Below are 27,348 nucleotides of genomic sequence, written 5' to 3'. Positions count from 1 at the left end.
CAAATCAAAATCACTCTTCTCGAGGATACAAAATACAGATGAATAAAACATGAACAATACTTAACCAGGATGTGAATCAAACACTCAACAAGGTGTGGAACAAGGCTGTGATCAATGGCTTCAGTAGACGACATAAAGACGAAATACTCGGGCACAGAGACAGGGGAAGACACAGACTTTATACACATGAGGAAGGGGTTCACAGGTGGAAACAATCAGGGATTAGGGATGACGTCAGACCAGGGACACAGGAGGAAGGGTAAGTGACCGCGATGTGACAGCCTCACACCAGTTCAATAACATTTAGTGTCATTACAGATCAGACTTGTGCCTCACTGATGTCATTTCCGAGCGACTATTTGAGTTTTTAACTACTCACATTTGACACATTACACAATGTTCAAACTGGCAGTTGCTTATGACAGCAATGAAAACTGCGGTCTGAACACATCTCTGTATTTTAATCATATTTAATAAAGTTTTTGTAACTAATAACCTGTAAGTCTTCTGTCGACAGCTCTACAGTTTAGCCGTTTGAGCTAACATTGACTACAACCAGATTCAAGTGTTCAATTGGGACTATCTCTGTTGCACACAGTAACTTCAGTGTCTTGTTAACTTCAAACCTTACTAATATGAAACATTTTACTTCATTTGTCAACTGTTTGTGGTTACCGACACTTTACTTTCACTTTTTTGACATTACTTATGACATTGGTACCTGAAATGATGTCCAGGGACCCCACTGTCTCCCAGGGGGTGTTCCAGGGTTGCCCAGCATGAAGGGGAATACGTTACTTTCACTATAATTCCATGCAAAAGTGACATAATGACAGAATATATGACAAACCTATTTTGGTCATGGGTTTTTTTTTGATCAAATCTGGGTTTGTGATCTAAATTGAATCAGTTTACGGGTTCGTGATGTGAAAATGTTTGAGAGCCACTGACCAATAGAGTATACCACTACAATTGTATTTTTCTTCAGGCCCCCCCCCCACACACACACACACACGCACACACGCACACATTGAAGACACAAGCTCAGCGTGTTGTTTGCTCGTGTGACACCAAATACCATTTATTAGGGCTTTACAAAGACTACAAAATCCTCCAGATGAGTTAAATCACTGTCTCTGTCTATTTACATGATATGTTACATACAAATGTACAAAATATAAAACATTTAAGGACAAATGTTTCACCCAAAAAGAAGAAAACTTTCTCTCAAACCAGAGTAAATGCTATGGTTTTCAACTGAGATGTAACTGCAAAGTGTAAAGTGGTGAAAAATTACCAGTTGATCATCAAGACTATGGTGTACACTGTTAACGGTGTTAACGCTCTGCTAACGCGGGAACTAATGGCCTACAACAGGAGTGTAGAGTAGCCGAGAAGGTGAATCGCTGTTGATCTACGCTCAGGTTTGATACATGGGTGTAGCCGTAGCAAAAGAGCAACCTCTTACACGGCGACCACACCCTTTTCATGCAAGTTCATACCCTTGCAGACACGAGGCTGGCCAAGTTGGCCAGACATATATGCAGCCATCAGCGGCTTTAGCTGCAGAGACACCTATGAAGCTGAACACAGGTAGGATTGTAGAGGATAGGATTGTCCTGAGGTTATGACAACTTGACTTCTTGGTCTCTGGTGGGTTTCTGACTGACCAGTAGCACCTGTTGGTTGTTGGTATATGTATACAGTACGGTGTCAGGTCAGCTTCGGTGCCTCGAACAGCTGGCGAGCCTAACGTGGCGGTTGGGTTAAAATGTCCAGAGAGGAAGTGCTTCTAAAGGAAACAACAGGCATTCCAAGACACGGAGAGGATCCAGAGAGTATTATGGCAGGATGGGGGGAGGGGGGGGGGACCGGAAAAGTGCCTATTTTTTGTTCTGAGTCTGTGATTTTAGTGAATTTAAAAAACAGTTTCTTACTGTACACCGTTATGCCTCCTGCATAGGCCAAAACATCCAATCACCACAAGACACACACCTGTTTCTGACAGCGTGTTGAGTTTTTGCATTTCTTTTTTTTTTTCTCTCTGTTTTCAAAGTACAATAATTTACTCAGCGGGTTAAGCATATTGTAACATCAACAGGGCAGAATGCATCTTTGATTCACTGTGCAAGACTTAAGTATTTACAACCCACCCCCACCTCAAAGTGTGCAAAACCAACCCACTCGTTAAACAAAGAGAGGACAATCAAAATTCAAAATGGCTTCCGTCCAATACACGCATACATAACGATAAAGGTCTCTTCTCAATGCATCCCCCTTTTTAAAAAGCTTCAAAACATGCTCGTCAGGCTAGAAAACCCAAAACAGTTTGGTTGTGCTCCTGTCAGTTCAAGTGAGCCCAGCTCAACTGGGCGAGAAAACAACTAAAAAATACCCCATCCCCTTTTTTTTTAAAACTGTTTTTACAATATTGGTCAGTTTTAAATTCAAATACAGCATCAACTCTTTTATACTTTTAACTGTCAGAAACAAGAAAGGGCGGTTTGGAGGAAGAGGGATAAAAAAAGAGAAAAAAAAACAAAAAACAAAAAGAAAGAGGCTGTTTTCATGACAACAAGCAGCCTCTTGGATGTAGCAGGAAGCAGATCGTCATCATCATCATCATCATCCACTATCCTCTTCTCACTATAGCCAATGGGAGCAGAGGACGCCTCCCAAACTTTTGCGCATTTAAGGCAGTGAGAAAGCACCAGGATCATTGTTCCCTTAGTCAGCTCTGTGGCTGATCTGGTTCACTTGCGTTAGAAAATACATTGGCTTGTTTTTGGTACCGCATGGAGACGCTTGACTAGACTATCAAATGTCGGCTTGCATCATTCAATTCAATATTACTGATCATTTGTCGATTGGTTAGTGTCAAAGCCTGATTCCAATCTGCTGGAGTGAAAACCACCGCATTATTTTTTAGTTGTTGGTCTGCTGCATTCCTGTTACATTCTGCATTTCCCTGTTGCTGTTCTCCATGCAGTTCAATGCAAACTTCACAGGAATTCAGCTTTTTGCAGTCGACGGTTTGCTAAACCCTCCCCCCCTTCTCTCGGTAACTGTTAACCGCTGCAGCTGTCAGGCTTCCCATCCTCCCATTTTCAACAATGACATATCTGCCACTGTCATTTTGAAACAATAGGTGCCTGATTTTAGAGGGAAGTTAACAAAAGCAGGCCTCCAGTTTCTAGCTGACGGCTTCAGGGTTGTCTGCTGAAATGACAACAGCTGCTGGCACATTTGATCAGCTTTAACTACCCAACTAATGAAGCTAACGTTAGCTCCATGAGGTGGCTGGAAATGCAGTCTCTGGCTGACTTTTTGATATTTCCTGCCGACTCATTTATAACAATCTCATGAAAGGGTTTCAAATATGCTCTTGTTGGCAAAATTACCGTCCCCTGTTAGCAGAGAGCTCAGAGCCAGAGGGGTTGTTTAGCTGTACATGTTAGACTGCTCTGCTGAACTGAATGATCTTTTATGGCCCTTCTGTAAAATCTCATCTTGCATTTACAATATTCTCTAACTTATATACTGTAAACACTCAATACTTGACTATGTTGTAGCCTTTTTAATCTATGAAGTAGTGTCATCATCATGATCAAAGTGATAAGTAGCAACATGTTGTCTTAGAAGAGGATCGTAGGGACACACTGATGCCTGGTGTTCCTGTAACATTTCTACGATCGTTCAGTCTCACCTGTGCTGAGATGGACAGTCTTGGACTGATATTTAATTTTAACATAACTCTGTCCGGCTGCTATTCGACCTATTTCTTATACTTTTGTGTTTTTTAGTTTTGGAAAGGGCAACAAAGACAGAGCCCACCAAACTCTGTAAATAATGAGTATCCCTCAGACCACATGTCCAAGCACACCTCTTTAGCATATGACAAATCCAAAGCTTGACAGACGCGCTGTACCGAGTTACAGTTGCTAATGATTGGTCACTCGAATGGAGGGGTTTAGCAAACGGTCAACAGATCGATGACCGACAGACGGCGCTGCCTGCTGTTCTCATGGAGCATTTTGAAGCTAAGGAGTGACAACAGGCTGTGGAGTGTGGAAGGCCAAGAGCAACTTAAGATTAAGTTTACAACCATGGTCAGCTGTGCATTGTGGTGTAAAGTCTCTGTGAGTGTACGGAGTGTGTGTGTGTGTGCACGTTTGGCAGTAAATCAAAGGGAACCGTTGGCACCATTTTTTTTCCTTCACAGTAGCAATGTGGCTGGATGACACACAGACAATGCGCTTTCGTTGTGCTTGTTGTTGGCATGCAGGGCAGCGAGGAGCGGCTTGGCAGTGCCTGACACTGAGGAGGCTCAGGGCAGGAGACCAGCACCATGGGGCCCAACTGACGGGCTGTGAGCCGTATGTGCATGTCGTGAAAATGTCATTCTTGTGATCCTAGTGGGGCTGTAGAGGCATTACAAATGTCTCAAATCAAACGCATCAATAAGGTGATGCAGTGCTAAATTATGAGACTAAAAAGTGTCCCTTAGTCCCACACTCTAAAAAAGTAACTTGTGAGGAACCAGCTCGGTTAAACAGCTGACTGATGACTTTGTCAGACATTACTGAAGCACGAACTGAATGGATCTGTGATGAATCACCATTCGTGTGGTGAGAAAATCTGTTTTCTGAAAGCTGCGAGCCTCCATTGTGACCAGCAGAGGGCGTTCCATCACTGGAAAACACTCATTTCGTATTGTTCTACTTGCCACCGGCAATAGGTGGGTTAGAATCAGGGTCCCAGGTGGTGTAAATTGTGCCTTGCACAAGGACACTTTGGTTGGCTGGATTATTGGTCACATGGGCGTTTGAACTAATTAAAGCCTCTGATTAAAAGGACAGTGTCCTCCTGCTGCCTGTTTGTAAGTGCATTTGTATGAGTGGATGAGTGTGTGTGTGTGTGTGTGTGTGTGTGTGTGTGTGTGTGTGTGTGTGAGAAGCACCTCTGTAAACAAGGAAAGACATAAACAATAGAACCTTGCCACCCACTGTAAACATATTAAGATACATCTGGGATTTTAAAAAAAAGAAAAGAAAAATCCAGTTTTGTCACGTCTAACTCTCGGCTTTCTCTTTTGTTCTGACACTTCGTGGGATCGACGCCCACAGTTAGAATGATGGAGCGATCTGTGGCTCATCGTGGCTGAGTACAGACGTGATTGAGTCCTTGAACTCACCGGAACGACTGTCCCTGATATGAAAAGTTGTATTCTAAAATGTTACACCTCCATTGAAATCCTCACTATTTAATATAACAGATCCAACTTGTATGATTGTTTATAATTTTAACCACTGAGGACCAAGTTGGCTCTTGATAACATACAATAATTTTACTTAATATTGCACCATCGTTATGTAAAAATAATGTGTCTTCTTTCAAATGGTGGGTATGCCATTTTGGATGATAAAACTTTTCATATATCGCACATCTGTGCACCACAGCGGAGGCTGCGAGCGACGGGGGCTCAAAGGCCCCCGGGCGGTCTGAGTGTTCGGCGTCTCCCAGCGTGATTCTTGGTCTCATAGTGCCGACTCGAGCGAGGAGTCCAGCTGGTCGTCATGGTGACTGGTGCTGTCGCTGTCGCAGCTCTGCGTGCTGGAGTAGTTGGCGGCCTCCTGCAGCCGTAGCAGCATGTTCATCTAAAAAAAGGCAAAACGCACAGACAGATAAATATCCTGGTACCAGACTGAGGGTGGGAAACAGAAGACGTCATGAAGCATGCCAACATCAGACAATGCACAGACGTCATTTTGTTACTGTAACTACTCATTTCTGTTTTTAGGTTCTAGACGTAGTTAGAAGTTTTCCAATTGTATGTGTGTGCTATCTGTGTCTATGATATATAATTTTTCTGAGAAACACTCGACAAATTAACTTGAACTTAAAGCTACAACATGTAAGAGTATTAGTTCAAAACATACAAAAATACATTAAAATGAAACTTTTCAGTGCAAGGTGCAGATTTACACTGATCTACAGATTTACACATGCAGTTTTTTCCCACACTACACAAGTCTCTGTGTGATCTGCTGCCTATTTCCTTGACTGACATGACATGAGTAATAGTTCTCACATATTGCACCTTTGAAGTTTGTCGCATTGTTCGATTTGCCCTGTGGCTTGTAACAAAAGTCACACAAAGTAGCAAATTTTCGGGACAATCATCGATTAACTGATTGATTGTTTGTACACTCCTCTTGTTCGATATGTTTGTGGTAGTGAGGATTCAGCTAAGTAAGTAAACTTAAGCTATGCTGTATATAATAGCTTTCTAGGTAAGACATCATAAAGTGCTCTTAAGTCTGGCATACACATGCTGTAGGCCATGTTAATTCACACTGCACCTTTAGTCCGCCAGAACCTTTTCTACTCACACTATATGGATCAACTATTCCCCAGCTGCTTTTGTCTACTGGCAATTCCCCCAAAATGTATTCAAATAAGATGACTGCATCCTAAACCATGCTGACAAGAAGAGAGAAAGGCAGCGTTCCTTGTGCTACTCTACAACAACGACCGATGATCATGCAGAGTTCCAAAGGGAACACAAAACTTGTGAACTGAAACAAATCAAACTATTCTGGCCACAGTGCCTGGTCAACGGTGACACCTTAATTTCAGAGTGTGGATTTAGGAGATGAAGAGGAGGCACCGAGTCTGTCCTGCACATTAGGAACAAGTCTGGCAGTGATGCAATTAAAGACCTTTTATCAGCATTAACTTGTAATTATCAGTCATTCAGTTTTAATAGCACTTACGCAATTGTGTAAAACAGACAAATGAATATAGCATGATTAAATATCATCAGCGTAGCGGTGATAAAATATACCTTTAATGACAAAACAGCTCAGAATGTAATTACATCAATTAAGGTTAATATTTGTATTCTTTCATATTTTGATGAATAACTTCAACTCAGATTTCCAAGTGTCAAAGGAACCACTGCCTCTCAGATGTCAACATTTTCTCTCGTGTCACCCATAAACACTTGTTTGGTGTTTCTTGTAGCGTTCCCTCTGATCTAGCTTCCTGTTTCTATCAGTGCAATATAACCCAGTCAGTAGACCACCCACCAAACTTAAAACACCTATTATAAAGGGTCCACTGGCTCACAAACTTAGTCTTTATACTTTACATGAAGTAAAAAGCACTTTTAACACCGTGCTGTAAATCACCACCAGAACTTCTCATCCCTGCTACAGAGCTAATGGACTAAATAATGCAGAAGTGCTGCTGCATCTGGCGCATTGCTTTAAGTGTTCCTAAAATGAGGCCTGGCACACCTGCGCTCAAAGTGGTCTCGCCTGGACGGACACCACACACACACACATTGTGTTTGGATGGCTACCCTTAAATTCCTCTTGGGCTGCAATAACACACCGAATGGAAATTAATTATTTTGCTCCCATCCCTGAATAGTTAATCCTCCCGTGTGTTTGTGTGTGTCTATGTGTCTATGTGTGTGTGTGTGTGTGTGTGTGTGTGTGTGTCCATGTTTTCAGGAGCAAATACCAACTAGCTACTTTACTAGCTTATCTACAATATTTATTGTGTTTTTGACTTGGAATAAACCAAGGTGAATCATCCAAGGTTTCTATGGAAACAAGCACTCTTGAATTGAATAACTTCATGAATATGCACCATGTATTATTGATTTATTGACTTAAATCATTTAGTTTGGTTCAAAGTTCATATGTGGGGAATAGATATTTATCTTTATTCATGTTCATTTTAATATTCAAGTCGCTCTATATTATCCTGTCTTGTTGCTTGCCTCAACTGATCTACATACACTTGAAGCTACTAAATGTGACAGAACAGTCACTAGAATTGTTTTGCGTATGTCTTCCTCACCAGTGGGTCTCCCTCGGTGTCACTCTGAGACACCTGCTTGGATGAGGCTCCCTCCTTGGATGAGCTGTAGCCGTCGTATCCCACGTCCTCCGGCCTTAGTTGGAGCAGCGACTGGCCCTCCTGCTGCAGCGAGGCGGCGTTCCATGGATACGTGTCGTTCACCCACTTGGATGGATCCTCCCACGCTGCCCTTTTGCCGTAGAGCTGCGGGTGTGTCAGAGAGGGAAATCAATAACCAGGACTAAGTGGTGAGTTACGGACAGGGACTAATAGCAGTCCAAGCCCACCTGCATTGAATATTATATACATATGTGCAGCTTGTGATGTGACAGCGAAATGTGTGAAGTGAAATAAAAATCAGAGTCTGGTGATTATCATTATCTTCTCAATTTTTTTCACTCGACTCGTGTCATTTAAACAGCAGTGCCAGCCACAGTGGTGCATGAAGAAAATGGCCGATTAGCTTAAAGCTGCTGTAAGCATTATTTTCTTATTAACGTAAGTACTAAATAGCCCCTATATTCTAACAGTAATCACTGTTGTGGTCAGAAACCCGTGTCTCTTCTGCCCCTGCTCATGCAGTAAAAGACAAAAGAAACTTTCTGGTATCCCTGCCCACTTTATCCAATCAGGACAGAGAACTCCATTAAGCAACAGTCCGGTCTGCTCAGGGGACGTGTTCAGAGCAGGATCCTCCTGTTTTGATGCCTACATCGGCAACGGCGAAACAGGGATAAAACTACATGGTGCAGTATATCACTAGAGCAACCAATAACTGCTACTCTTTGCAAGCTATCTCTGACTGTAGCTAGCTACCATTATCTTATTATCTCAGTTGTCCCTGCAGCTATGTGGCCCTATTAACTGACTGAAGTCTGCTTGGACAACAACCTTGGACCCTTCTGCCAGCTGACATCGCTATCAGACTGATGCCTCTTATGATACAAAGTGGTATTATGAGACAGGCCAGGACTAGCTGGTTTAACTTTAATCTGTAACATAATAATAGTATTATAATCATATACAAGTATAATAATTTATTATCGTATGGTTTGCATTTAAAATCTGAGAAGACTTGTATAACTTCAGCTGTTAAATAAATCTAGTGGAGTACAAATTACAGTACTACTTTCTGAAATGTTGTGGAATAGAAGTATGAAGAACTATATTAATAGAAACATAAATAACTTTGTCCTGGGTGTCAAGAACAGTTGCAAACAGAAACTGGTGACAGTAACAGTGGCTGTTACTGCTGTTACTGACTCTGTAACTGAACAAAAGAGCAATTAAAGACACAAAAAGCTAACTAGAACATACCTGAAGCCCTTCCCTGACAGCCTCCAGGAGGTAGGGCACCAGGGAGTAGTTCCACAGATCAGTGAACCAAACCCGAGAGCCTTCCACATCCATGGGACAGGACAGAAAGAGACGGGGGCCTGTAGGCATAAAAAAGCCAAGATGATGAGCATTAGATAGACGAGACGTGTGTTGCAACGCACTTGTTGCATAAGAGTGGAGGCACGAGTATTCAACAGGCTTACCTGATCACTTTATTGAAGAAATGTTTCATTCACACATAATCAAAGACTCAATATTGGCGTGTTTAGTAGTGGATGTGGACAGTGGATGTGTGTGTGCTAGCGTGAGACTGACCTATGGTGACATCGGAGGAACTGTGTGCCTCTAGGAAGCCGTTGAGGTGCTGCCATGTCTTGGGGATCCAGTCGATGATCTTAATCAGGTCATTGCTGCGCATGTTCTTATCGATCTCTGTCTCTATCAGCTTCCGCCGCAAGAAACGGCCCAGGAAACCTTTGACCGGCTCAGTGTGGTTGGTGCACAGCACCCACCTACATGGGGACAGATGATCAGCGGTAAAAACAGAAACGGAGGACCTCATAAATCAGCTCAGTGTTAAACCAGATTTCAAAGCAGCTCATGTTAGAGACGATGAGACCGTTCCAGGCATTTCTACCATCACAACAACCAGTTTTCATATTCATATTAAATTAATGTCTGGCTCATGATGAGCTTTCCCTAATGACTTTATCTTTGTTAAATCATCAGCTAGTCAAACATGCCAAGCAGAAATGATCCTCACTCAGAACATGCATTATAGTCTATTCATTTTCATTTAACGAAGCTAATTATACAAAAGAAGTAATTACAGCCCTCCCTGTGGAGGAAGCCCTTTAGTTTACAATCTGCGAGAAATAACATGGTGACACAGAACTCCAATCAAACACATTGTCTGGCAGGTGAGATGATGCAAAACAAATAAAAGTAATTTCTCTGTGGAACCAACATCATCTGAACACATTACAAACAATATAACATCATAATATGATGAATATTTTAAATCCACAACACTGCTGTATTATAATCTATATCATACTTGCATGCTAACAGTTAAGACATTGACATTTCTGTACAAATTAAAGTGCCTGTCACAAACCTGAAGTTGTGGTGTAGCTCAAGGTTAGGAGAGGTGGACACTCCCTGGTTCATGGTCCCAATCACATAAGGGCTGCATAGAGACACACACATCATAATGATTCACAGTCAAAACTGTGAATAACTAAATAATTGAGCAACTGCTATTGTTTGATATTTAACATAGTTAGGAATGCATTGATTTGTTTCACTACATTGTAATTCTGACTCACCATTTGTGGTACTTGCAGTTGAGGAAGCCATTGAAAATGTCACTGAGGGAGCCGATATGGTGGAGGTTGTCCAGGATGACCACAGTGGGGAGCTCTGTGTCCGTCTCCTCAGAGTTGCACTGTTCTGCCAGGTTGGACAGGTACTGACGCAGGTCCTGGGGAGGAAAGAATAAGCAGGTTTACATTTGGCTGCAATGTTCCAAGGGTAAAAGACTTCAAGAGGAGGTTTGATGCATCATAGTTTAGAGAGACCCAACTGTACTCTCTTTTTTTTTTTTAATTAATTTTAAACTCTAGTTTAAATGTAATAAATGCAGCCTAAATACAAATGAAAGACAGGTTTAACATTAAAATCACAAGCTGATATTTCATTATTGTAGACAATCTACATGAGAGTTTATTAGTAGCCAACATGCGATGCTTAAAAATGTGTACACTCACTCCTGCTCAGCCTTGTTTTTCTCCCTCCGGACAAACTACAACCGGTTAAAATTTAAATATTTTTGGCTCAACGTAAAAACAAAATCGAATAAATGCTAGTATAGTTTTCCTTTCTTTCTTCTTCTTCTTATGCTGAGGGATGATCAAAAGCATCAGAGGAAAGTGCCAGCTTGTAGAGTCAGCTGGTCAGAATCCAAAAGTAAAGAGCTACAATTTTGTAGCAGCATTCAGTAATCATACAGGGAGCGTAAAGGAAGCAGAGAGACCAATTTACACACACTCAGAAGCGGAATATAGATCAGGGGTCATCAACTACTGTTTTCTGACAGGCAGAAATGTATAAGCAGACACGGTGAGAAACCAGAAAAAATGAGTACACACAGTTAAAGTTAATGTTATTTCACAACCCTATATCAGTGTAGACAGACTCTCAAAAAAACATGGGAAACCATTAACATAACTTGATTGTCTAATTAATTGGAAAATGCTGTCAGACCTCCACCAAGGAGGCAGTCAGTGATTGATCTAAAACCACTTCCAATTCAACAACCAATAAATGCTCCTTATCTTGATGAAAAACTGCTTTTTTGCCATCACAGGAAACAAACAAACAAACAAAGGTTAGCCAATAAAAATAAACTAAATACTGAATCCTTCTTGATCCCACCTTGCTGGAATTCTGGTCCACGTTGAAGCTGGCCACGTTGTGCTCCGTCACTTCCTGCCCCATCTGGGAAATGATGTACTCTGCCAGCTTGGCAGCCATGAAGGACTTGCCGGTGCCGCTGGGTCCTGAGAGGATGATCCGACGATGCTCCATCAGCAGGTTGAGGTACCGCTGGATAATGGGTTTCGGGATCAACGTGTCAAACACCAGACTGTCAATACTGTTCTCCTTCACACCTGGAAAGAGGAGGGGAAGAGAACAGGGAAAGAATGGAATAAAATGTGTTTACTTCACTACCAGCTACTACAAAAGATTTTACTTGAGAATCCAAGCCTGGTTTTTGACCAGACTGTAATACTAAAATAGAAACTCCATGTCTCCTCGCAGCCATACCTTTGAGGTTGACCTTGATCATGTTGTTGTCGCCCACCAGGTAGCCACAGGGCAGCAGCTCAGGCACTTCGGAGGCGTGGGAGCGGACCACCTCGCCCATCCTGTAGCAGACGATGCTGTCTGAGCTGAGACCCAGACTGGTCAGAGGGTCCACCCGAAACACATACTCCTGCAGGGAGGGAGGGGTGAGAGGATGTTGAGGAATCGCACTATTGATTGTGCTTAAATATAGACTGGGATTCTTGCACATATTTTCTAACTGACAGTGGAGCCGTGTGTGTCTGTGAATCTTACACTAAATGACAGACGCAAAACCATTTACACACAAAGCTGATGCTGTTTTCTATGATTTAACATACCTGATTAAAGTTGAGCTTACCAAAGCATTGTAAATAAATGAATATTCAGGCAGTACTGGGAGCAGTGTGCAGGAGGTTTTTATTGTGGCTTCCTCCGATGCACCTGTCACACATTCAGCTGATTTAACTTCAGATGATTCAACTAATTTCAAAGATGAAAAAGTCTGTCTCTCCTCCGTGGGTAAGATGGCATACAGAATCTAAATCCAGGCACTCAAGTGGAATACAATGTCTTTAATAAATACAAGCCACAGTGTAGCTCTGTGGATACAGTGTTTGTAATGAGAATGCATCCATTCCCCTGTTGTTTCTTTTCAATTTGAGACTGAGAAGCGCTTTTTCAATTCAGCAGAGTACAGCATTTGATGTAATTAAAACTAGACAAATGCAAACAATTGATTCAATCTCAGTGCCTTTTAATTGTAGTTGTTTGGTAGCATTTGTTTTCCTTATCGTTAAAATGTGCTACAAAAGAGAAGCTCCACTTATTTTACACATTAAAGTGTATTTACTTGGGGAGAACTACTGCACATGTGAAAAAAGCCCTTTTTATGGCTCCAGAGGAAGCTGCATGTAATCTAAAAATTGCCTCCAGTGATTAATTCAGTAGCTAAGTTGCATTGTGGGTCATTTGGACATGAGGTTTTGAAAATGAAGAAGAAAAAAAGGTGATATCTCTGGTTCTGCTGTGTGGATTTTGTCATTTGTTCATAAGCTGTTTAAACATTGTGCCTTCATTACCCACAATGCAACTTAATCACTGAGTGACATCGCTGTAGGCAATTTATCTGATTATGACCAGCTTCCTCTGAAGCCACAAAATGCTATCTGTATGCAGCAGAACTCCCCTAGACCTGTAAACACACTTTAATGTGCAAAGTTGGTGCAGATGCACTTTAATTCTCATATTTTTGTGTGTTTACCTGTACTTTGATGATGCGACCACAATATTATATTTTAAAAAACATTTCTCATAGCTTATTTTACCTTCTTAACAAACCTAAATGAACCGGAACCACCAATAACATTCTAAGCTGCACTTGTGGGTTTCCTGGTATGATAGAAAAATGTGCCCGAATAACTGACAAGAACTTGTGAGCATCGGTCTGTTTACCTTGAAGAGGCGTCGGATGACTCCATCCAGGACATCCCATTTGGTTTTGCCACTCACACCTATGGATCCAATCAGGTAATCCTGGGTTTGTATGCCCTGAAGAGATGTCAAACAAGTTCATTTAAAAAAACAGCAATCAGAACAAACATGATTAAAGTGGTTTTACCTGGAGAAAAGAGAAATAATGGGACATCATCTTGCACTAACCTTGGTTGTTTTTGGCCCACTGCTGATGGTAACCACTATCCGCACACTCCGGCCTTCTTTGCGTAGATTGCCCTCGTAGCTGTCATCTAGCAAAATATCTGAAAGCAAAATGTTCTGTCAGGAAACACAACCAGCTTTAATCTGTCAGAGATTTGATTCATTACAAACAAACTCTGCCTGCTGGCAAATTAGAGCTGGAAATGGACAAACAGACCCTAAAGTAAAGGATAGCTAATGGGTTTCTTTCATGTGATAATGAGTTTTACATTTAATCAATGTTTTCATAGTGAGTGCTCAGAATGGTAATGTAAGATCGGGTGTGTGTTCGGAAATTAAATACAGTACAATCTGAGGGAGAGAAAGAGACAAAGACTTCTTAGATAAATAAGTTAAGTTGCTGCTTCTTTCTGCAAAAAACAGCACGGTAAGAGCGGTGAGAGTGTACTGAAATGTTAAAAAGTTGCTGACTGGAAAACCAAAACAATGAGTTGAAAGATGCTACAGCTCTCAGGAGATTGAGGAATTCGGGTTAGCTACAATGAGTCAGACTTTTCATATGCAAGTACAATATACGATCCATCCACAAATAATGAATATAGCAGCTTAAATGATGAGCCGCTACTTCACAACAAGCTTCACAAAACTGCAGCATGTAGAGCTCTCTCCAGTTCGTCTGCAGCTGTGTGTCTATTTTGCGCAAGTTTGTCTTATTTGTCAGCTTCCTGCCACCTTTAACCTTTGATAACTCCCACCATAAGTCTCTCTTCATTCTCTTTTTTCCCAGACTCCATTTTGGAGAGGGTAGGGGGTACTTTGTATTCGGCTGGCTTCCCTTAGCCGAGGGCTCTGTGTTGGGGTGATAACGGCCCGTTGGCCCACTCGTCTTCCCACGCGTCACTGCTCTCGGCTCATCCCTCCATCAATTAATGAGGGCCCGAGTCCTCGGAGAGAGTTGTGCCTTCTATGTTAATTACAGGACAAGAGAGAGGGACGGAACTCTTTGACTTCTCAAACGGAGCAGGCCTGGAGAGACTTCCAGCGTGTTCGTGTCTGTGTGTGTGTGTCTGTGTAACAGGCTCCTGCTGTGTTGTGAGCCTTCGCTGTAGAGAGAGCTGCTATTTCATAATTTCATGCGGCTCCTCTGGATCATTTCTCTCGGCAAACACAATTCCCTCACATTTATTGAGGCGAGTGTAGAGCGAGCTAATCCAACTTGATGCCACAGAAGAAAACTTCTGCCCGGAGAGTTGCTGCGGACCATAAAATACGTCCTCCAGCTTAACGAGACATAAGAACATGCCACTTACAATGGCATACTGGGAGGTTTAATTCTTATTAGCTGAATGCACCTGCCAACAGCTTTGAAACAAAAAACAACTTGTCCATAAACAGGAAAATATTTCTGGGGTATTTTGTTGAACGCTCAGTCCTGATTGGCTGGTAAAAGCATTCAGGGATGTATTATTTTTAGTCTCTCAAGGCACTACGTCTATTTCACTCACTTCCACCACTCCCACACTTACTGCTACACAGACACTTCAGACCAACGTGCTGCTGCAGACACCAGAGCTGACACTGAACTGACCTGACATGATGGTGTCTGTGATGTTGAGGTTATTGAGCGACAGCCCCAAAGACTGACGCGAGGAGGAGGAGGACGTGCTGGAGGTCTCGGAAGGTGGCCGGGCCGTCTTGATGGGTGTTGCTGTTGGTGTGGCGTTACCGCTGGACTTGAGACGATCGTTCTCCGCCTTAAGAGCCTCAATCTCGTTCTGTAGAGTGACAAAAGAATGAAAAAGACGAAGTAACAGTCTGATGGTCATTTTCCTGCATTTCTGCTGGTCACTGTTGTTATTCTGAATCAGTGTTACTAGACTTATGGGCTGTAAGCAGAATTTTGATCTTCAAGGCTCTCTTTGAACTGAATTGTAAGTCTCAGATAAGGAGCCGAACATGATCCCCAGATCTGAACGGAGACTATAGGCTTCTACAGACAAGGCAATCCAAATCTACAAAGACCCACTCAACAGAGACATTTATGGTGTTCTTTGAACGTGTACCTCTTTTAAGAATAGGAAATGACGCAGCACGTCTGAACATTATTCTTTGAACTGATGTGTGGTGTCTCATTGCAATACATGAATAGGAATTACATGAATAAATTTAATATGTGTATCTGAAGAGAGAAAACTTTATTTCGTATCTTTTTATATTCGGCCTCATGGGCAGTTAAACAATTTCATTCGACCTTCCTGAAGCGCGTTCACCTTGACTTTAAGAAAGAGACACTGAAAGTCATTTATTAGTTGCCACTTTTAGAGGTGATACTTATTCAATTTCTTGCTGGCAATCAAATGAGTTGAAAGGTATGTTTGTTGCTGGAACAGCAGCCGGTTTGCTTAGCTTAGAACAGTAAAGAGGGGGGAGCAGCAAAAATTACACTTTCTCGCTCTTTAACTATGGAAACTTTAACACAAATTAACAATGAAGTTTTATGTTTAACCTGTACAACAACTGAGGTGAACAATGACGTAACATTACATTACGCAGTTACTGGTCCAGCAAACAAATAGGAAAATTATTTCAGGTAAGACTTCAGATATAAGGTCTGAAGTATACTGGAGCACATGGATTTAGGCAACACACTTTATGGAAGGTAATGTTACAATGCCAGGTACGTCTTTATCATAGACAAACATACAGAGACTCACATCCTCTTAAATAACCTCCCCTAATTTAGACCTTCTTGCACAGTTTAAACAAAGAGCTATAACATGTTTATTGGTGAGCATTAGAGGTGCTGATAGGAGAATTTTGATAAAGCATGTCTCGATGACTTTCCACAAAGCACAGCAAAGCTAAGCTAAGCTAAACTAAGCAGCTGCTGGGTCCAGTTACATATTAACACAGACCTTAATATTTATCTCTCTTCAAGGAAGTTTTTTTTCACATAATATCTATTAAGTTGATATTATCAGTCAAATTTATTTCCTCACTGTTATAGTTAATTTTTCATTTTGAAGTGTGAAATCTTTTCTCGGTTTAGAGTTGACTGGGAACAGTAGTTTTAAGTTTTTCAACTTATGGGTGTAAAAGAGGCTGTCAGGTGTTCTTGACCACCTGGAGAGAATCAAGGGCAATAACATTATCATGAAATACTGGCAACAGTTTGGTGAAAAGATAAAGCACGTATAAGTGGCTCTGTGTTTGTGTGTTTGTGTTTATACTGTATGTGTAATCAGCTAGTTTGCCTTCAGCCCTCCTGGTGCCCCGCTGGTGCCCTGTCAGACATCCACTAAATGCATTGTTAACTTCCTAACTGTTAGCTGTCAGGCTCCAGTGCAGAGAAACACAGCACCTTAGCCCAAATAAACAGGACAGACACAGTGACGGTTTTGCCTGTCTGGATCACAACCAAATGTACTTGTCTCTCAATGAGATAAAAGAATAACATAACATAACATAACTGATGGCAAAGAAATATCATGCTTGGCAAACAGAATTGAATGTGATATTTTAGCGTGAGTTCTTCACTACCATGATGTCCTGGCAAATGGACAATTTTGCACGTTTTTCCGCTCTGACCTGTGTCAGACATAAATAGATGCCCACTGGTCAGTCAGCACAAACTTGGCCTGCGTTTAGCCGCAGAGTGTGATCTCACCTGCATGCGGTTCATGGCCTCTCGGATCTGGTCCAGGTGGTGGGCGGAGCTAAGCGCCTCCAGACGGATGTCTGTCAATTTGAGCTCCTTCTCCCTCAGCTCGTTCTTCAGCTGGAGGACAATTTCAGCCTCTGCTTCGGTGCATTCGCACAGCCTGCAACCGGGATTACACAGAGGAAGGAGGAGGGGGGTCACCTCGAGGGTTACACTCACACACACACTAGAGAGAAATAACACACACTTAAAGGAAACAGAGCTAAAGTTAAGAGGGAACTGGAGTCAGTGATATGAACCGCAGAGGCAGGTACGACATGGAAGTGAATGAGGTACTGGGACATTTGGGACAGCGAATCCTTCCCATTTTCAGTTTTTCATTACTTTTCTAGCCGAGCAATCTGAGGATCAAATCCCACAATGAACAACTAAAGCATAAAAGTTGCAGTTATACTGAAGACCTCCTTTAGCATGGAGTATACAGAAGGTGCTGGGGAAGCAGTTACATTGTTGTGATTTCGTCATTTTCCTACTTAACAGGCAGAGATCACAACAACTACAGTTAGATGCTATGCTATTTTGCACAAGAATCTGTCACACTCATGAAGTTCACTGTGTGACATTCATGTCCACATGCCCCTGAGTAATGCCGTCTTAAAAAAGATTTCACCAGCTGCTACAAGGCTCAGCAGATGTGTAAAGTACGTGCATGCTTATTGGAAAAATGGCCACATATCATCCCTTTGGCGGTGACACGGAGCCAGTGTTGCCTGGTATGAGTCAGAAAATCACTACTTCTTTTTCTTCTCATCCTTTAATCAACATACTGCTACATCACTTCAGAGGTCATGGTCCAAATTAGTGGACCAACCTCCGACATGCTGAGCTAATTATGGCATTAGGATGCAGAAGTCACACCAACACACCCCACTGCACACACACTCCCTGGGAGCATGCCACACAGTGCCTGTTACCGAGATCTGTGCTTGTAGACCATGTGACCGTTTTGCTTTTTCTTTGGCGTCCAAATGGGGGAGGACTTGCTATCGCAAACGCACTTTCTATGGCAGGTGGGGAGACGTTAAAGAAAAGGATGAAGAGAGGTCGGGAGAAGAGGTTAAAGAACAGTGAGGTGATGATTAAAGGATATTTTTGAACGAAAGAAAAACACAACAGTGAAGAGAATTTAGACATAAAGCAAAAGAAGGAACATGACAGCTAACTGTACATGTTTTTCAGTGTATATACAAGGGGAGGGAATTACCTGTGTATATGTGAATGTGAGAGTGGATGCACGTGTAAAACTCACTCTGTGGTGGAGGGCGACGAGCGCAGCGTGGCGATGCTGCCTTGCCTGTTGTCGTGCTGCAGCTTGGGCGAGGATGGCAGCGAGTCGGTCATCTCCTCCATCTCGTCATGGGCCGACTGGGATTTGGTTTTCTTCTTGCTGAAAGCCTGCTTGAAGGAGCTGCGTAACTGTAAAACAAAAAACACAAAAACAAGGCCAAAAACGTCAATATCGCCACCCGCCGACCTCAACAGTCACAACATGTCAGCTCTGGTGACATCACATCCTGCCAGATCAGGAAGTCACGCCGTGCTGTTTCCAAGCAATGGTCACTGTCTGGTTTAAGGTAGAGAGGGAGGCAAAAAGCAAGGCCGTAAGTAGAGATGGAAATGAAAGCGAGGACAGGTGATGAGGCTTTTTAATGACCCTAAAAAATAAGGCTGAACAGGCAATCAAAATGAACAAGGGAGGAGGAGGCAGGGAGAACAAGGGGGCAGGGGAGGGGAGGGATGCCCTATCCATGCCGACGTTTCCAGAAAAGGAATAGAAGAGGTTGCTCTGAGAGGGGAAAGAAAGAGGAACAAATAAGGGAGCGCAGGGGAGGGGGAGGATGGGGGACAACCACAGCACACATACAGAAGACACTCTGGGAGCCACTGACCTGAGCCGGGATGGAATCAGCCACCTGAAGATGCAGAACACACCCAGCGTTAAGCCACACAAACACACACTCCTGCTCATGATGAGTGATAGGAGCCAAAAGCTGCAAAATGTGTCTGATACAGTTACTGTTTTTGCACAGATAGTGATAACAGAGATTGCTGTTATGATTACATTTGCGATATACTGTATATGTATTGTCAGCTCATGATTGCTTTTCCTAAATGCTTCGCGGCATGACAGGGAGGCATATTACAAGTTTTTTAAAAGTACGGGGACATGCTGTACTCATCAATTTTACATTGTAGCTGATACGAAAAGCAAGAAAAAGTTGAGAACGAGTCTATGAGATTTCAGTTTCAATCCTGTGAAAGTAGATTTTCCCTTTTTCTCATGACTTATTGAATAATATTTCCTATAATCAATTTTTTTTTTGTTTTTGCAAAACAAAGCCAGTTAGTTGGTACTTCATGAAACTGAATTAGAGTTTGCGTTTGGCAAAAAACAACAACTATGTATTCTGATATTGTTTTATTGCATTTGTTTGCGTGATCTATAGTGTAAGCACGCGTTACAGCACCAAACAAGCATAGACAGTAAAATGTATGTACTACGTTTCTGGATAAAATCAATAGGGCCCTCATCATGCTAAACAGAATAATTTAGTAATAGTAAGTTCAAGTAAATACATTCAAACAGTTACCCCGCCCAGTGCATTCTGGGAAATGATGGATTTTTCAACATTGGCCCACATACACGACCACTCATGTAAAGTCAGTTTTAAATGTTGAGCTATCAACGGAAAGTTTTCAGTCCCTATCCTATTTAATGTTACATTTTGAAATAAATGGCCAGAAATTTAAGTACCCTCAAAACTATAGGGAGCAGTGTAACCATTTTTTTCTGCTCACTGTACTGGACTTGCTAGTCTTTGCTGTTGCTATCTTTAGCTATTTGGACCAAACCAGAGTGGTGTAGTTTCATTTTCATCGTATTTTTTTTGGCAGTTTTCCTGTTTGTTTACTTATTAGAAGAGAAGTGAACTCACATACATCTCCCAGCTGAATACAAAGAGGATATCAGACTGTTGCTGGTACAAAGTGCTATTACGAGACAGGACGGAAAGGACTAGCTGGTTAGCGTGCTAAGTTCAGTAGAAGTAACTAACTTCTGCAGAACACATCTTTGACATAACATCAACACTGCTGTTTCTTTACAACTGATCTTCATCATCTAAATCAGAATCTAAAATTCTGGCCATATCTTACAAATTGATCCTTTAAAGCTACTTCAGCAGGTCAGGTGCTTGCCGGCACTAAGTCCCAGCCTTATTGACACTTATAATTTTTTCATCCCCTGGTGCCACTCTGTTAGCATGATCTGCTGCTTTTCTGCCCACTCTTCACTTACTCCTCAGTTACCTCAGCTCAACTGTGTCGGCGTCTCCATCCATGCATGCACTGAGGCACAATTTATGCAAATGAATAATTAATTACTGCTTAAATAAGGGATTGATTTGTATTCATGAGCCTGACTTGAATTTTTTGGGGGTCTCACTTAACATAGCAGGCTAGGGTGTCACTCTCAGTAGTGAACTTTTTAGCCGTTAGCATGCATTTCAAGGGCAGGAGTTTTGCATTGCAGCAGAGACTGAAAACTGGCTCTGGCTCTGTGCTCTTTGGCGGGGACGGAACTTCTAATATGTCATCTGTCTGACTCAGGGGGCTGCAGCAAATAACAGCTCTCCAGCCAGGGACACTGAGCTGCTATTGCATTGCGAAGCAGAGAACAGTGAAATCAGAGAGAGGAGAGTGAGCTCCGTGGCTGTGTATTGCATTTTTAGATAATTTGGCTTTGTTGTCCTGATTTGAGGGTATTTGTGAACACAATCCCTGGTAGAAATGGAAATAGGAGATTGGCATTGCATAAAGCAAATGTACGAGGCTCCACTGCATCCCTGAATCAGTAGCAAGTACATCTTGGACACTTTAGCCATCAAAGAAACCACGTTTTCCCAAAAGGAAAGTTAAGTTAAAAATGAACTCTTTGGGAAATAAAGATGCATTTTAGACTTTAAAACTTGGCCAAGCCCAGTTGAGTAACTGAGCGATTAAGAGTCCACAAAAGTAGTTTAACAGTCGATACTGAGGGCAGTGAGAGTGTTCTCTTCCGTCCAGACTTTTCCACTTGGAACAGAGATCCAACCAGCACTTCTCTAACCTCTGGGTAGCGGTTGCTCTGGTTTTGAGTTGAACTCCAGCATCGATGATGTTAGTGGCCACTTTGCCTTTTTCCAAGCTAATTTACATGCTGTTGTGAACGAATCTGAAGTGTGTCTCAAGCTATAATTGCCGGGTAGTTGACCCTCTGGTAGGACTCTCGGCTGGATGGTACCTCAGCCTCTCAGCTCACATATGCTCAATACTGTAACCACGCAACAGGGGCTTGATAGTGTTGAACAAGACATGATTGGGGGTTTTAGGAATTGTGCAGATGACCTATGGGAGTCCCAACACGCTCTGCCTCCAACTTCAGACACAAACAACACTAACAGTAAGAAAGTAAGTGCTGGAAGCTGGACCAGTTGTACACAGTTACACAAACACCCACATTAACACCAATCACCAAAAGGATGAAAGAAGAAAAATGGAAATACAAATCAAAGCATTAAAACTGTATTAAAAAAAAAGTATTGTGGTTCAAAAAGCCAGAGGCAGTTATAATACCCAACACATTCTACCTTTACTTTTGAGGCATTTAGCTGCTTCTGAAGCTCTTTCAGTGGGTGCAACAGTACAATAAGCTTCATTTCATTAATCCATGGAAATGCCTTTATCTAAGTAAAGAAGACATTTAATCTCTAAATACAGGCATATAGAATATATTCAAACTAGCTTTACGGCTACTGAAAAATTCATATGTTTTTGAATTAAAAGGCCTTCACCACCAAATCCACCTCCTAAACAATGACTAAAAAACTAAATGTAAAACTCTAAGGCTTCTGATGTCTGCTGCAACCAGATGGATAGGTCTGAGATGAAGAAACCTGAGTTGCATAATCGTGGGAGGGACCGGCAGATTGCCGTTTAGATTTTCTGGCATGTTGTGCAGAAGACCAGTTGTATATCTGTTCCAATCTTTTTTTTTTTGCAGAATTTCTCTTTTGATGCCAGCAGTTTCTTAAGTTTCTCCACTCACCCAACTCTTCTTCTTCTTCTTTTTGTCCTCCGCGTCCTTGCCCAGACTCCCCATGCTGGAGTGACTGGCTGCACTGTTGATACTGGACATGCTTTCTGACGAGTGCTGCCGTCTAATCCGCAGGTCTGGAAATGACACACATAATCTTCCTTAAATCACCGAAAAGACGAGAAAGACCTGCAGAGCTGACGGATTGGTGGTATCGAATATTAAAGCAAACACTTGTTGAGATAGTCAGAAGTACAGCACAGCCAGACAGTCTCACTTTCTTTTAATGGTGAGAAGTTTTCCACACATACTTTTAATCAATTATCACTAATGACAGTGAAATAAATGTGGTGTATTTCCTGTGGCTTCTTCTATCTAATGTGTATATCCGGCTGCTGTGACATAAGCATTTCCCAGCTTGATATCAATACAATACAAAAATCTCTCTATCTATACATTAATTTACATTTAGGGCATTTAGCAGACAGTTTTATCCAAAGGGATTTACAGTAATTCATACATATTTTCATAAACTGATGGCGGTGACCGCCATACTAGCAGTTTGGGGTTCAGTATTTTGCTCAAGGTCACTTTGACAGGCAGACCAGGGGAATCGAAACCAGCGACCATCCAATAACAAGAGGCCGCTCTACCACTGAGCCACAGGCAATCAATCATTTATCTGTCTTACACGTGGGCACAGTTTCCCTTGAATTGTTTGTTAAAACAACTATATGAAGACATAGTCCCTCAATGTAAATACACTTTGTATGGCTTCATTGATACGACAGCTTCAGAGATGACAGGGAACAGGTTGAGAGTGTGGGGGTGACATGCCGCAAAGGGCCCAAGGCGAGGACGGCCTCTGCACCTGGGACGCCTGCTCTACCATCTTAGTTAATGGGCGCCCCTTACTGTACCTTTTAGCAGTGAATACTTTAGTGTTACGTTACTGCTCTGTGGAGTCAGCTCAGCTTGAATAAGCAGATATGAGGAGACCGGATACTTGAAAAGGTCATATCACAAAATTGATTACACATCTGATTCAGGTCGTTTTCATGGCTAATTAAGGCCTTTCTAAAACTGACCTATGCAGCACACAAAATTCAATTATGAGGGGGCTCAATTCCCCCGGGGACCAATCAGGCTAAAAATGCATCAGCTCATGGAACGGAAAGGCATTTAAGGCCACCTCAGAACATCAGATAATTTGAGTTTGGCCCAACACCCCCTGCTGGTTCCACAGTACCTTTGTGTAAGTGGTCCGGGCCATTGAGCGCCACCTGGATGGCAGTCTGGGCGTCTGTGTTCTGGGTCTTCAGCGTTTCTATTGTCTCCCTCAGCTCAACCAATTCAGACTCCTGGAAAGAGAAAGTGAGTTTTCTAACTGAGAATGACACACCAAAAAAACTGCTCTTCTTTTGGCCAAATGTGCAGAATCAACAGAAGAGCAGCATCACTGGAAACAAATTCTTAAATCTGGCAATTAGAGTGCTATCAGCGGGAGGGAATGACAGACAAAAATGAAGGGTGGGTTATTTCGAAGAAGATAGGAGCCCCCCCGGAGGATTTGCCCCAACCCCGGCACCACCTGCTCAGAATGAAAAAAGCTTTACTCTGTTGAACCAACACGATCAGATAGAGGGAGTCTCCTATTCTGCCTTGCCTGAAAACCCACTGAGGGCTGCAGATAGGGTTTCTTCTTTAATTAAAAGTTGTTTAACAAAGACACCCCACCAGATCCCAGTCTGCTTTAATTTATAGAGGATTAAGAAGCTGCCAAGGCTTGTCAGCATTCTGTGGGTGTGTGTGGATGTGGGAACAGAGGGAAGCATTCATAATTTGGGGTAGCGATATATGTTTAAACATATTGCTGCTGCTATGTGATCAGCGCTTCAGTGCTGAGCTCTTCTGAAACCTCCCGTCAGTAAAAGACTTGTAAGAAAATACAGAAAAATAGGGCTCGGGAGTTGACAAATGTGGAAGAATTCTCAGGGTTCACTGGTTTTAATTTGTTTTTTGGGGTTTAGGTTCATGGTATATGCTGAACCATTGCATGCTCGTGCAAATATGGACACATTTACCTGCCTGTAAAGCAAAAACATTGGCAATCTAAGCAAGTCAAACAACTTAAAATGGGTGTGAAAATGGAAATGTCGGTGGGAAACCTTTCACATGTGTCAGGAACTGAACCTTCCAGATACAAATATCCACTAATCCAGAACCACCGACCTTCTCATTGTTACTTTCAGCTGCACTATTCCAGTGTCAAATGCTTGCCTGTTTCTAATCACTTCTCCTCCCTGTAATCCCTTCGCCATTGAGTTCACATGCAGTACATTTCAGCATTCAGGACTAAGCTCTTGTACCTTTTGTTCCGCAGTCATGGTGAGGCTCTGCAGGCGGCAGGTCATGTTACTCAGGCTCTTCTCGAAGGCTGCCACCAGGTGAGCCTGCACAGAGACACAAAGACAGTCTTCAGCTTCAGTCACTCTCAGATTTCAAGGACAAGTTCACATCAAGCATGTTCAGAACAGTTTATCTGAACAGGGAACTTGTTAGAAGCGTCTTATATGACATCACTGTTGCATCTTCGCTGTGAATTAACCATCATACATTCACTATTTTCTATGAAAAAAAAAAAAAAAAAGAGTCAGCGCTGAGGGAAAGATGTGAAGACACACAGATCAAGACGGTTTTCCCACCCTGACTTCCTCCGTCACCTGAGGATGCAGAGGCGACACGCTGAAGAATGTCAAATGTTTGGCGAAGTCATGCCATCTGCTGTGTATGTGTATGGATGTGTTTGTGCATGTGTTTTTAGAATATATGTTTATGTCTGGATGTCTGCTGAAGCCTTATGTTCGTGGTTGTGTTTCCTTGTGCAAATTTGTAAAATCTGTGCGTGCGTGCGACTGTGTGTGTCTGTGTGTGTCTGTGTGTGCATACTGCCAGCTCATCCTCCCTCCTTAGCTAGAGACCCTGAGACACCTGTCAGGCCTGGTGTGTCACACAGAGGTGGGCAGCGTGCCCAGACAGATCAGACAATCTCTGCTCAACACAAATACACACACATGCACACACACATACACATTTGCATCATAATACTTTGATAAACTTTGATGTACTTAAGTCAACAGCATCTGTTCTTAAATCTGCGATCCAGCCCAAAAGCATAACAATTAGAAAATTCCCCATTGTTTTACATTTTGAGGACTTAAGGACCTCATAAATCTAGAAACACAGACAGACACACACACACAAACACACACACACACACACGGTAGCACCCTGTACTGCCTCTTCCACTCTGTGTCCCTGGCTGAATCAGCGAAGGTCTTGACCTTTAGAAATGCCAACTGTTCCAACTCATCTCTCCAGCTCCACATCTCTTTCCAACTCCACCTGTGAGCTCCAACTCAACACCCCCTGCCCACCTGTCCGCCCTGTAGGAGGCGCTGACCAGACTCGAACGTGTCCCACGGCTGACCCATCTGTCCTGCCCCTGGGGCCTGGCCCAGGCGGCCATGCTTAGCCCCTGAACCCCAGTTTTTCTGACCGTCATCCTGATCCTGGGCGCTGGGGTAGAGGTTGACGGCGGGCCGAACCAGTGAACTGGAGGATAAGTTGTCGGTGTTGGTGCTGCCAGGCGGCACCGTTAAAGATGCGGATGGCATCTCAAATGGATTATGTGTTGGTGCAAGACGGATGGCACAGTCACGACTACAGTGGTCAAAGCCAGCACCTACTGCTGGGCTACATTATTTAAACACTACAGCAAGAAGGGGAGGGGACGAAAGAAGGATAATGAGGGATACAGCCAAAATGAGGGAGGGGGAGAAGAATAAGAAGACAGGGAGGGGTAGGGCAGGCTGAGCAGAAAGGGAGAGCTGACAAGGTCAGGGTGACACAATGAAGGGTGAATAGAAAGAGGAAGGAGATTGAGAGGGGAGGAGGGGTGCCTGTGTGAACTTTTAAACCCGATTTAATGTCAGACCAGGCTGTATCCCCCCTACATAGGCATAGACATAGAGTCGCACAATACTCCCACCAACTGGGCGTCAGTTTTTCTTCTAATCCCCCTGACAGGATGTTGGTTTTACTAACTCTGCTCCATTTTGATTGAACAAAGCCAAAAGCAAACACGCAGTTAATCAAAATGACGTCTGTGGAGTGCAATTAATCCGATATGACAGTGTGACAGGAAATATGTTTGTAATGTGAGTCAGTTTCTATGAGGGAATGCTGCGCGTATTGACACACCTGCACGCTCTAAATCAAGATCCAAATTCGATAACAAACAGATAATCAGATCAAAAGCTGTAAGTAACCCTTAAGTAACCAGGTAAAGAAGCCCCACCCGTCTCTGTGCTATGAGGGGATGGAGAGGGGGATGGCAGGTTATACATTTTGGGCATTTTCCTTACAATGGAGTTGCCATCCACCCTCATCAAATCACTCAAATCTCATACTCATCCTCCCTCTGTGCCCTTAAAATATACATTCTAACATTGCAATGACTTCAGTTTTAATCTACAGTTTGAGAACATTTGGATGCGTGAGGCTCTTTCTAAATTCACAAGATAAGGTCAGATATGTAATGCGAGTTGAAGTCACAACCCAAGTGAAGCGACCTTTTCGCTAACACACCTTTACATAAAGGTATTAGGGAGTAAATGGCAAAGAAGTTATTGTTACATAATATCACATTGGGGAAGAAAGATACTGTCTTCTTCCTGAGAAGCTGACATTTTGAAAATACCATTTTTTTTGTCTCTGTGGTGGCAATCTGAAATGTATCCTTGCACATAAAAGCCTCAGTGTGAGTTTAAAAGAC

At 42.6% G+C, this 27,348-nt stretch overlaps 1 protein-coding gene across 12 annotated transcripts in view; it reads right to left on the bottom strand.

Moving 5' to 3' along the window:
• Nucleotides 1-1,044: 1,044 nt before the first annotated feature.
• nav3 (neuron navigator 3) overlaps nt 1,045-27,348 on the bottom strand; it is a 332,201-nt gene continuing 305,897 nt past the window's right edge. For 10 of the 12 annotated variants that reach the window (XM_037121190.1, XM_037121191.1, XM_037121185.1 and 7 more), the window contains 17 exons: nt 24,881-24,964; nt 23,761-23,872; nt 22,524-22,648; nt 19,327-19,350; nt 18,687-18,853; nt 17,384-17,537; nt 15,305-15,491; nt 13,720-13,817; nt 13,513-13,608; nt 12,040-12,208; nt 11,647-11,882; nt 10,539-10,693; nt 10,328-10,399; nt 9,526-9,722; nt 9,190-9,308; nt 7,873-8,076; nt 1,045-5,657 (listed from right to left, as the gene is read on the bottom strand). In XM_037121190.1, the coding sequence (XP_036977085.1) occupies nt 5,538-5,657; nt 7,873-8,076; nt 9,190-9,308; nt 9,526-9,722; nt 10,328-10,399; nt 10,539-10,693; nt 11,647-11,882; nt 12,040-12,208; nt 13,513-13,608; nt 13,720-13,817; nt 15,305-15,491; nt 17,384-17,537; nt 18,687-18,853; nt 19,327-19,350; nt 22,524-22,648; nt 23,761-23,872; nt 24,881-24,964 (2,319 nt within the window). In that variant the 3' untranslated portion in view covers nt 1,045-5,537. The remainder of the gene's footprint in view (nt 5,658-7,872; nt 8,077-9,189; nt 9,309-9,525; nt 9,723-10,327; nt 10,400-10,538; nt 10,694-11,646; nt 11,883-12,039; nt 12,209-13,512; nt 13,609-13,719; nt 13,818-15,304; nt 15,492-17,383; nt 17,538-18,686; nt 18,854-19,326; nt 19,351-22,523; nt 22,649-23,760; nt 23,873-24,880; nt 24,965-27,348) is intronic. The other 2 variants (XM_037121186.1, XM_037121188.1) reach the window with 1 other exon arrangement.

This window comes from Acanthopagrus latus, chromosome 14 (assembly GCF_904848185.1).
Source record: "Acanthopagrus latus isolate v.2019 chromosome 14, fAcaLat1.1, whole genome shotgun sequence".
In the NCBI taxonomy this organism is placed as follows: domain Eukaryota; kingdom Metazoa; phylum Chordata; class Actinopteri; order Spariformes; family Sparidae; genus Acanthopagrus; species Acanthopagrus latus.
Note: the sequence above shows the minus strand (reverse complement) of the source record. Positions and strands in the feature narration are given on the sequence as shown.